This window comes from Cheilinus undulatus, linkage group 21 (assembly GCF_018320785.1).
Source record: "Cheilinus undulatus linkage group 21, ASM1832078v1, whole genome shotgun sequence".
Classification (NCBI taxonomy): Eukaryota; Metazoa; Chordata; class Actinopteri; order Labriformes; family Labridae; genus Cheilinus; species Cheilinus undulatus.
The window spans coordinates 40,514,890-40,526,770 of NC_054885.1; the positions used below are offsets into that span (position 1 = coordinate 40,514,890).

Here is an 11,881-nt window from a genome sequence, read left to right on the forward strand (position 1 = left end):
CATACATACATACATACATACATACATACATACATAGATACATACATACATACATACATACATACATAGATACATACATACATACATACATACATACATACATACATACATACATACATACATACATACATACATACATACATACATACATACATACATACATAGATACATACATACATACATACATACATACATACATACATAGATACATACATACATACATACATACATACATACATAGATACATACATACATACATACATACATACATACATACATACATAGATACATACATAGATAAATAGATACATACATAGATAAATAGGTACATACATACATACATACATACATAGATACATACATACATACATACATACATACATACATACATAGATACATACATACATACATAGATAAATAGATACATACATAGATAAATAGATACATACATAGATAAATAGATACATACATAGATAAATAGGTACATACATACATACATACATACATAGATACATACATACATACATAGATACATACATAGATACATACATACATACATACATACATACATAGATACATACATAGATACATACATACATACATAGATAAATAGATACATACATAGATAAATAGGTACATACATACATACATACATACATAGATACATACATACATACATACATACATACATAGATACATACATACATACATACATACATACATACATACATACATACATAGATACATACATAGATAAATAGGTACATACATACATACATAGATAAATAGATACATACATAGATAAATAGATACATACATAGATAAATAGGTACATACATAGATAAATAGGTACATACATACATACATACATACATAGATACATACATACATACATACATACATACATAGATACATACATACATACATACATAGATACATACATACATACATACATACATACATACATACATACATACATAGATAGATAGATTATTGTCAGTGCAGAGTAAAAATACAACAAAATGTTGTTTGTTGGTCTCTTCTGTACTCCTAATATAATAAAAATAATAACAACAATAACTAGAACAACAACAATAAATATAAAACTAATATTTATTATTATTATAATTAATAATAAATAATTATAACCATAATAATAATGATAATAATAATAATAATAATAATAATAAAAACTGTGTGACATTTTAGCACAAGTGAAAATAAAGGAACTCATATCTGACCTGAGTAAGAAAATCTTTTCAGTGATTTCGTGTTTCTTCCCTTGTTTCCAGAAGCACGCGGTGACGTTGCTGCTTCGTTTACGGGGTGACGTGTACCGGAAGTCTTACCAGCTGGATATTCTGACAGCAGTTACACGGATCTGTGAGAGAGGGACCTCAGCAGAGCTGCGTTGTTGCTATTTTGTTCCACTTTACTGATCCTACCAGGGCTGTGTTTTCATTCATTACAGTTAGAAACCTTTGTGTCTTTAAGTTAATGCAAAATTAGAGCGCTAATGTTCAGTTAGCCTAGCCTGTAGCTAGCATTAGCTGTCACAGCTTCGTGGCAGCTGTCACGCCATCATCAACTTCAGGTACATCCTGCTGAGGACAGGTGAGGTTTTTCTGAAGACGGAGAGGTAAACAGAGAGAAAGCCTCACTGACTTTTGATAAAGACATGAAACTGTTTTCAATACAGCTGCCTGATTGGACAGTCAGCCTGCTGAGTCTGTGAACTGTCATTATCTGAACAGAGCTGACTGTAGATCAGTTTAACATGGACTCTGATCCGCCTGCAGGGAGCTACAGTGAGACTAACCTGGTATTTCTGTCCCTCCAGGATCTGTATGAGGTCTCTGTCTCTTCACTGCAGTCATGGCCAGTCCAAATGATCTTCAGTTTCAAGGTAAGAAATATGAAATGTCCCTGCTGCTACTGAGTTTATTCCTCCTCTCCTCCTTAAACAGATCCTTCAACATCATCATCATTATTTATTTTTATTGCTAATCTCAGAAGAAACATTTTCAGTGATGAACAGTCTCTTCATTCTAGATTAGCAGTAATAGTTGTCCTTCACTACAATCTCTGTCTCTGGTTTTCTGTGTCTGCAGAGTTTGAAGAAGCGGCAGAACTTCTGTCTGCTGACCCCGGAGCGTCCACACTCAGCATGTCCTCCTCTAATGCAAACAACAACACTGCAGCCCCAGGAGGAGGAGGAGGAGGAGGAGAGGAGGTCAAACTGGACCTGTCAGAGGACGAGGAGGGCCAGGAGGAGAGTTCAGAGGTCGGCATACCCATGTCTGTTTAGTAGGGCTGGGCAGTTAATCGCAAATTAGATTAAATCGCAATATGGCCTACTGCAATTTTCTAATTGCAGGTTGCAATTTCTTTCTTTTTTCAACTTGAAATGTGTGGAAAATACCAGTTTAATAAATCAATTTTTTGCAGCAGCAGAGATTTCATGCACATTATGTAAACATTCAAGTGTCAATTTTTAAAAATGGTTTACAAAAATCCTCCCTTTTGTGTTTTAAGTATGTTTTTCTTAACCAAAAAGCATCAAAAAAGCTGGCAAAAATAGGTTAAAATGACCAAAATAGGCATAAAATGGCAAAAACCGAGTGGAAGGTGGCAAAATTTTGGTGTAGAAAAGGGCAGAGAGTGGTCAGAATGGCTGAAAAGTGACAAAAAATGAGCTACAGGTGGAAAAAATGTTCAAAAAGAGGCCGTTACATAGCAAAAAATAAGTAAAAAGTGACCAAAATGAGCAAAAAGCAGCAAAAATGTGGCACAAAGGGTGAAAATGGCCAAAAAATGTATAAAATGGCAGAAACTGAGTGATAAGTGGCATAAATGGGTGAGAAGTGACAAAAAAAAGAGTGACAGGTGGTAAAATTGGTCAAAAAGCAATGAATACCTGGCAAAAAATGAGTGAAAAGTGACTAAATTGAGCAAACAGCAGCAAAAAGGGTGGCAAAAATTGTGCAAATTAGTGACATAAAAATCGTAATGCCCTTAAACAAAGCAAATGACATCATGTTTGCAATTCAAGAAAAAATAGTACGCTCATTCTATCTAAAACTGGTGAAGCCTAGTGTTACTTAAGGAAAGTCATATCCCAGCTGGCAGCCTCACCTCCTCCACCCCAGCAGCCTCCTTTATAGCGTAAAGCTTGTTGCACCCTCATGTTCAGATTCATCCTACTATGGATTAACTGCTTCAGAAATAATTTCACTGTATTATACACACATGGTCTTATTTATGGAATTATTTATTGCTTGAATTTGTCAAAAAAATACACAAGATTAACCCAAGAATAATCGCATATTAAATCGCAATATTTGGGGAAAAAACGCAATCAGATCAATTTTGCAAATCGTTCAGCCCTACTGTTTAGTAATGATACGCTGGTTCAGATTTAGAGTCTTTGTGTTTTAAAGACTGTCTGTGTTTTCAGCTGTTAGGAGGACAGAAACCTACCGGTGGATTCTGGACCTTTGAGTACTATCAGTCCTTCTTTAACGTGGACACTGTGCAGGTAGGATTCATTTACTCATAAATCCACTGTGTAGAATGTTATAATCTGTGTTTTTTCATTGTTTGGCACCTTTTCATACTATTGATCATTAAAATATCCAAGTGTCTTGTTTAAAATGTGCAGTATGAAAAAGTATCAGAGTATTAAAAGTGTTTGCAGCCTTGTAACGAAGACTTACTCATGCCATTGTTATGAACTGTAGTCTGACCCTCATCCTGTGCTGCAGGTCCTGGACAGAGTTAAAGGCTCCATGATGCCGTTACCAGGAAAAAACTTCATCAAACATCACCTCAGGAGCAACCCTGACCTTTATGGTAAAGCAGAGATTAATGGTTGTAAACTCTGTTGTCTTATCCTGTTTTATTTGCTTTTAAAACCTGCATGTGAAGACAAACTGTGTGATTGTCATGCTGTACTGTTGAGTTTTATGCTGGTTTTCAAGTAGAGTTGATAGTGGTGAGTATTTGTTGGTAGTATGAGGTTCTGTTTGTGTGTTCAGGTCCGTTCTGGATCTGTGTGACCCTGGTCTTCTCCGTAGCGATCAGCGGGAACTTGTCGACCTTCCTGAGTCAGATGGGAAACTCAGAGTATCACTACAGACCGCAGTTCCACAGAGGTCAGTCCTCCTCGTGGTGTCTGATCAGCCCAGGCCGGTCTGTCTTTGTTTCACTGACTCTCTCTCTGTCCTTCTCTCAGTGACGATAGCTGCAGTCGTCATCTTCTTATACGCCTGGCTGGTACCGGTCGGCCTGTGGGGTTTCCTGACCTGGAGGCAAGGGGCTGAGAGGCAAGTCGGAGGATATTCCTTCCTGGAGACCGTTTGTGTCTACGGGTACTCGCTCTTCATCTACATCCCCACTTCAGTGAGTCCAGGGTTGAAAAAATAATGATATTTCTATCATTTCTATCCTTTATGATCCAGCCTCTCTGTGCTCCTTAGGATTGAATATTATTCCTACATTTCCTTCCTCTTTCCCGTCTGACATCCCCGTCACGGACTGATATTTAAACGCCGTGTTCTGCAGGTTTTATGGATCATCCCGTTCGAGTGGTTGCGCTGGACGCTGATCCTGATTGCAATGGTGATCTCCGGGTCTGTCCTGGTCCTCACATTCTGGCCCGTCGTCCGCGATGACACCAAGGTGATGGCGGTGGCTACAGTCGCCACCATCGTGGTTCTGCACACACTGTTAGCTGTCGGCTGTAAGGTCAGTGAGAGGGACGAGGACAGATCTAATCTAAGCTGTATTTTTACACGTTTCATCCTCACAGAGGCGCTAAATTCTCATCTTTTCTTCCAGATGTATTTCTTCCAGACAGCCTTACACATACCCCCAGCTCCTCACCCTACGTTGCCCCCGGCTCATGCCACTTTATACACCATTTCTCAATGACCACCAGGGAGGAAGGCGAGGAGACGAAGGACGTCTGTTAGAGTCCAGCGGACACAAAGACGTGGAGAGTCGGGGTGTTAACTCCTCGGTTTGATGAAGAGACGATCAGCATGTTTGTCTAATTTATTTGTAGGGTTCAACTGAGACTGAGGAGCACTTTCTCACCCTAACAATTGTACATTTTACCCTGAGGGTTCATCTCATCAGTCTGACGTGGTTTCCTTTCTACTGTGACCTCCCTCATTTCACCAGCAACGTCTAAACACAGGTTTAAAGGATGAAAACATGAGGAATGATTAAAGCATTAGAACATAGAATCAGAAAATCCCTCTGGTTAGTTTTTCTTTGTAGTAGCTATCAGACGGACGCTGACTCAGCGCTGTGAATGTTTTCATGGATTTTAAAAATGTCTGCTGAAGCTCTCTGTAGGAAACATGTAAACCGCCTACTTTATCTGCTTTAATTTCACTTTGATTTACTGTAATCCGAAGAAAAGGTTCATCTCTGCAGGATTATTTATTTCCTTCTGTGAGTCTGTTCTGAGTTTTTGTTAATAAATTCACAAACTACGACTCCTGGCTCTTTTATTTCTCATTATTCACGTATAAATGGGATTAACCAGGCAAAGTATGTATGTCTCTACCTACAGAAATAAATCAGTGCCGATGCATGCCGTTTCTGATAAAGTGCTGTCTGAATCAGTGATTTCATCCAGTTAGCGTGCTTGCAGCGTATACAGCGCATTCAGGAAGTATTCAGACCCCCACACTTTTTTCAATTTGGCTGCCCAAAAGTTTTGCAAACTCCAGGCGGTCTTTCCTGTTTCTCACTGAGGAGAGTCTTCATCTCTCCTCTCCTCCATAAAGCCCAGAGCAGTGGAGGGCTGCAGTGATGACTGTCCTTCTGGATCTAGAGCTCAGTCAGAGTGACCATCAGGTTCTTGTCTCCTCTCTCACTAAGGTCCTTCTCCCCCGATGGTGACCAGCTCCAGAAGAGTCCTGGTTGGTCCAAACTTCTTCCATTAGAGTATCATGGAGGCCACTGTTCTCTTGGGAACCTTCAGAGCAGCAGAAATGTTTCTCTAGCCTTCCCCAGATCTGTGCCTGCCTTCTATAGAGGGGTGTGAGCCTTTGGAATCATGTCCAATCAGGTTAATTTAGCACAGGTGAACTCCAATCAAGGTGTAGAAACATCTCAGCAAAGACCTGAGACATAGGAGGAAGTTGAGCTACATTCACAGAGCTGATGCAAAGCCTCTGAATACTGAGTGTAGATTAATTGAGAATGATTCTCAAGACTGCAGCATCAGGCTGAAACACAAGAGAAATGAAAAAAGTGAGAGGGGTCCAAATACTTTCTGAATCCACTGTATTTAAGATCCACTACTAGTGCTAAAAATAGAATCCGCTTTTCCTCTGTTGGTTCCATGTAGAGTAGCACTAGATCCACTTAAGAACTATCAAAGTATTGGGATTTTTTTTTAGTATATTTAAATTTAGACCTTACTGGTTTCTCCTTCTCTTCCATTCCTGTGTGCCTTCTGTGTTTGCACACTGCCCTGCGGTCTCATGCCCTTATATGGGCATAAAAGGGGCATTACTCTATGCTAATTAGAACAAACTTGCACGTTCTTCCAGCTTAGAGCATCCAGCATTCATTAACTAAAGAACACGAGAGAGAATAGTTCAGCAGTTTAAGAACGTGTCCTGAATCCCAGAGAAACTTCTAGAACAAATTAAAGAAAAATTCAAATACAAGTAAATGAGGCCCTTTCTGTTTCCTTTAGTCATTTTATCCACAGCTGATTTCTTCCATAAGCCACTATAATGTCATAAATCCAGACTATCACCAGAGTGTCAAATGTCTGATACACTCCTGTAGACGATGCAGGTTGGTGTGAAATTATTAATGAGTGGTGGAGCCCAGGAACATCAGCTGGTTATATACTGTATATTAAAATACAACAGCACAGAAATGATGAATGGGCTGTTTGAACAAAAGGCAAGCAATGTCAGGATATCACTGAAGATGATTAGTGTGGACGCACTACAGACGTCACGGACTACAGTGACGTCTTTCTGGATCCAAAATGACCAAAATGCATCGTTGTTCTCCAACAACTCCCCTTCTAAAGGCCAGCTCAGCCTGCGTGATGTTTTTGTTTATGCTCACACCATGTCAGACATTGCAGCACAAATGTCATGGCCGACAGCCTCTCCTCACTGCAGTGTGATCCTGACCCTTCATTGTATGCTGATGTCACCGTCTCTGTAACTGTGTGGGTGTTCACAGGTCATCGGTGGGGCGGGCCAGAGAGAGTGAATCAGAGCTACAGCAGAAATTATCTTATAGCTCGACCCGATAAAACAGGAGGACAATGTGGACCGGCTCTCATTTACATAAAACTTTGAGGAATGATTATGAAAACATGTTAGGCCTGCCCACAGAGTCGACAGGGCCCCTGATAAACCCAGAGAATGGTCCCTGATAGACCCAGAGAATGGACCCTGATAAACCCAGAGAATGGTCCCTGATAGACCCAGAGAATGGACCCTGATAAACCCAGAGAATGGTCCCTGATAGACCCAGAGAATGGACCCTGATAAACCCAGAGAATGGTCCCTGATAGACCCAGAGAATGGACCCTGATAAACCCAGAGAATGGTCCCTGATAAACCAGAGAATGGACCCTGATAAACCAGAGAATGGACCCTGATAAACCAGAGAATGGCCCCTGATAAACCCAGAGAATGGTACCTGATAAACCCAGAGAATGGCCCCTGATAGACCCGGAGAATGGCCCCTGATAAACCCAGAGAATGGACCCTGATAAACCCAGAGAATGGCCCCTGATAGACCCAGAGAATGGACCCTGATAAACCCAGAGAATGGACCCTGATAAACCCAGAGAATGGCCCCTGATAAACCCAGAGAATGGACCCTGATAAACCCAGAGAATGGACCCTGATAAACCCAGAGAATGGCCCCTGATAGACCCAGAGAATGGCCCCTGATAAACCCAGAGAATGGCCCCTGATAAACCCAGAGAATGGTCCCTGATAGACCCAGAGAATGGCCCCTGATAAACCCAGAGAATGGACCTGATAAACCCAGAGAATGGCCCCTGATAAACCCAGAGAATGGCCCCTGATAAACCCAGAGAATGGCCCCTGATAAACCCAGAGAATGGCCCCTGATAAACCAGAGAATGGCCCCTGATAAACCCAGAGAATGGTCCCTGATAGACCCAGAGAATGGACCCTGATAAACCCAGAGAATGGACCCTGATAAACCCAGAGAATGGACCCTGATAAACCCAGAGAATGGCCCCTGGTAAACCAGAGAATGGACCCTGATAAACCCAGAGAATGGACCCTGATAAACCCAGAGAATGGACCCTGATAAACCCAGAGAATGGACCCTGATAAACCCAGAGAATGGCCCCTGATAAATCCAGAGAATGGCCCCTGATAAACCAGAGAATGGCCCCGGATAAACCCAGAGAATGGACCTGATAAACCCAGAGAATGGACCCTGATAAACCCAGAGAATGGCCCCTGATAAACCAGAGAATGGACCCTGATAAACCCAGAGAATGGCCCCTGATAAATCCAGAGAATGGCCCCTGATAAACCAGAGAATTGCCCCGGATAAACCCAGAGAATGGACCTGATAAACCCAGAGAATGGACCCTGATAAACCCAGAGAATAGCCCCTGATAAACCAGAGAATGGACCCTGATAAACCCAGAGAATGGCCCCTCCCCAGTTATGAAATATTGATGATATTAATGCTTATGTGTTGGGTCAGTAGCATTGGTGCTAGCATCCTCTTAATGCAACTTTTTATCAGTTTTTCATCATATTTGACCCTTTTCAACTCTTTTTGCCTTTCTCATGCCATTTTTGGGATTCTGTACCCACTTTCAAAGCTTTTATCTGTCAATTCTTGCAACATTTAACTCATTAAATGTTAAAATTGTTTGCCTATTATTGCCACTTTTTAACAGTTTTCATCTATTTTCTTTTTTTTAGCCCACTCACAACCCTGCACTGCATTTTTTCTGCCATTTTTGCCTTGTTTAACCAATAATATTTTCCTCAAAGTAATTTTAGTTCCTTCTACATTATTCTCTGGCATCCTTAAGTTTGTGTACATCCTGGCTCAGCTCTGAAGTCATTACCCTCCAGATGGTTTAGTCAGTGTGCCCATTCACACTGAAAAAGGCTCTATTTTACCACAGCAAAAAAAATAAAATCTATTTTTGTTTTTTTTAAACAATGCAAGTCAGTGTGCCCATTCACACTGAAAAAGGCTCTATTTTACCACAGCAAAAAAAATAAAATCTATTTTTGTTTTTTTTAAACAATGCAGGGTAAAAATAAATTATGGTTCTCAAAGATTAACTTTAAACTGGGGCTTGTTTGATGTCATTCTGATAAAAAATGATCAAGAACAAGAGCTAATGCTCTCCTATTCCTAGGCGTCAGGATTGTTGTCGTCAGTGTGTCCCACTGGACAGCGATGCATTCCTGACGCCCCTATCCGGGCCCTGACGCTGATCTGCCCCGGGCCAAATCTGGATGAACTCGTCTGACCCAGCTTTAAATAACCCCTTAAGTGTAGATTTTTTCAGAATCCTGAGGACAGAGAAACAAACGGATCAGAAACGTGGACAGAGACGTTTTCGTCTTTAGCAGCAGACGATAATGTGAGACAGTGAGAAAGTGTTATTACTGCTGGTCAACACAGAAATGACAACATGAAACACAGTCTTCCTTTTTCTATAGACTACACAATGACCATGACAAAGAGCGGACATGATGCTAACAGCTAGCTACCACATGTGAACATGAGCTGCTCCTACTAACAAACACTACAACACCTGATCAGGATGGTTTGGAACATCTCCACCACATTTAATTTGCTCTTTTTTCATTGTTTCTTGTGAAAGAAAAAAAATAAAGACAACAGAAAGATTAATCCTACAAAGACACATTTTCTCTGCGCTCTCTTTAAACTCGCTAACTCGTTAAAGTCCGCCCGCCATGACACTGGAAGCGATGCATACGTGTCAGCTTCTCTCTGGACTGATAAAAAGGGGCGAGTCTGTGTCAGGGTTATGATATGTTGGAGGTCATACGTAGTGAACAGACGAGGAGGGAGTCGGGGGGAGGGACTCCGCCTCCCACGCCTTGACATTGAAGTCTGTGACAGTCTCTGAGTCTTGGAGGGAGCGGGGAGGAGGAGCTGGTCGATCCAGCACAGTTTGTCTCGTTCCTGCAGACAGATGGCTGCTCACCGGGTTTAGATCCTTTCTCTGAGTCCTCCTCCTCAAATCTGGCTCCATGAGCGTCTGTCTGAAGAGGAGCCGCTCCTCTTAAAATGTGGGCATACAGGGCGATGGGAGCAGCAGGAGCTGTGGTCCATGTTTACAATACAGGCTTTAAAAATACAGAGTTGGCAGGCTGAGCATCAGTCACCTTCAATGATGGGCTAGCAGGATGGCTAGGGATGTACTGATACTACTCTCCTGTTTTTAAAGAACATTTACAAGTAGTTATATTTATGTACTTACTGACACCAAGTATAAATATGACACAATTAGAGGGGTTTAAATTACTCCAAAGTTTGCCTTTTGTCCCACTGAATCCATCCATTACTCACAGTGACAGACCGTCATGCTCCGTCATTGCTTACTTGCCTTTGTAATCCCATTTAGACCAGATGCAACGTTTGTTTACACACCTCTAGGACAGGGCTATTCAACCTGTTTTAAATGAGGGCCAGTTCCTAGAAGAGATCCCAAAGAAGAGAGATATTGCACGACACCTGCGTGATAATTTTCAAAAATTCAACCGAACCATTTTAGATTTCTCCTTCCCCAAATGACGCAAGCACGCTTTGAGTGTCTGCATCTATAAACGGCTTTTCTAAGTGCCACTGCTAGTGATTCTCATTCTGGACAAGCCTGTAAAACGGTACAACATCTTTGCTCAGAACATGCCCCGAAATCTCAGAGCAAACACTGAAAAATGCTGGTCAGTTAGCACGAGTTGTTTTTTTTTTAAACGCTCTCTAAAGTTGCATTTCTGCAGAGAGAGCACAGCTTTGCACAGACATTAATACTTCTGAATCTATTGGAGGTTGAACTATCTGCCCTCTGCATCTGCTTTTTAAGTAAAAAGAAATTTTGTGTGGCTTTCAAGGTTAGAAAAAGCACAGGTGTCTAAATATGCACACTGAATGATAATAGTTGAATTAATAGGAATAATTTACAACAACATGTGGTTGGAATCCTGAGACAAATAAATTGGGGAATTAATGTGACAAATTATCACACAAATATAACAAAAACCAAAAAAATGTGCTGGCCATTTAAAAAAAAAATAGTAGTCTACTCAAATGGCCACTAAAATGACCCTGATCCAGCCATGGGCCTCTAATCTAATAGCCTGGATCACAGATAGTCCAATCATTTTTAGACATGACCAACAACTGCAGCATGATTCATTAAAGGGGGTATATTTTGCCCTTTTAAGACAAGTTTATATCGGTCTCAGAGGTCCAATAAACATGCCTGTTAAGTTTGTTGCTGAAAAAACACTCCAGTATTTGATTTTTGCATGTCTAAAAACCCCTCTGTTTCAGCCCTTCTCAGAATGGACACAGCCATTTCTGTGTCTGTGGCTTTAAATGGTAATTAGCTCTCTGACTCCGCCCCCTGATCACACCCCTGATGTTACAATGTTAGAAAAGCCTGAAAAAGTGATTTTTGCATAATATGTCCCCTTTGAATACCCGTCTGGAAGGCTGATGGGATAGAGACCTGATTCTGGTTTTAGCCTCTTAGCTGATGGATGAGGTTTTAAAGCTAGACTAGAGCCGTAGATGACGAGAACGAGACTGAAGACAACGACTCGGATCATGCCGACACTGGAGCAAAGGT

General features: G+C 41.0%; 1 protein-coding gene across 3 annotated transcripts; it reads left to right on the plus strand.

The window, feature by feature from the left end:
• The first annotated feature begins 1,342 nt into the window (after positions 1-1,342).
• On the plus strand, positions 1,343-5,504 carry yipf2 (Yip1 domain family, member 2). 3 transcript variants are annotated; one of them, XM_041816751.1, is made up of 9 exons: positions 1,343-1,639; positions 1,841-1,906; positions 2,112-2,284; positions 3,458-3,538; positions 3,765-3,852; positions 4,038-4,154; positions 4,235-4,401; positions 4,564-4,746; positions 4,840-5,504. In XM_041816751.1, exons 2-9 carry the CDS (start codon positions 1,876-1,878, stop codon positions 4,930-4,932), a joined length of 933 nt encoding a protein of 310 aa, XP_041672685.1. In that variant the 5' UTR covers positions 1,343-1,639; positions 1,841-1,875; the 3' UTR covers positions 4,933-5,504. The 3 variants fall into 3 exon arrangements, with proteins under 3 accessions (XP_041672685.1, XP_041672684.1, XP_041672686.1); XM_041816750.1 differs by having other exon boundaries at positions 1,343-1,614; XM_041816752.1 differs by having other exon boundaries at positions 1,343-1,594.
• Positions 5,505-11,881: the final 6,377 nt, after the last annotated feature.

Bases quoted from the DNA above. Each gene is read 5' to 3' on its own strand.
- yipf2 (XM_041816751.1), top strand. From the start codon at position 1,876: ATGGCCAGTCCAAATGATCTTCAGTTTCAAG. The intron at 3,539-3,764 runs GTAGGATTCATT...CCTGTGCTGCAG, and splicing joins TTAACGTGGACACTGTGCAG to GTCCTGGACAGAGTTAAAGG. The intron at 4,402-4,563 runs GTGAGTCCAGGG...CGTGTTCTGCAG, and splicing joins TCATCTACATCCCCACTTCA to GTTTTATGGATCATCCCGTT.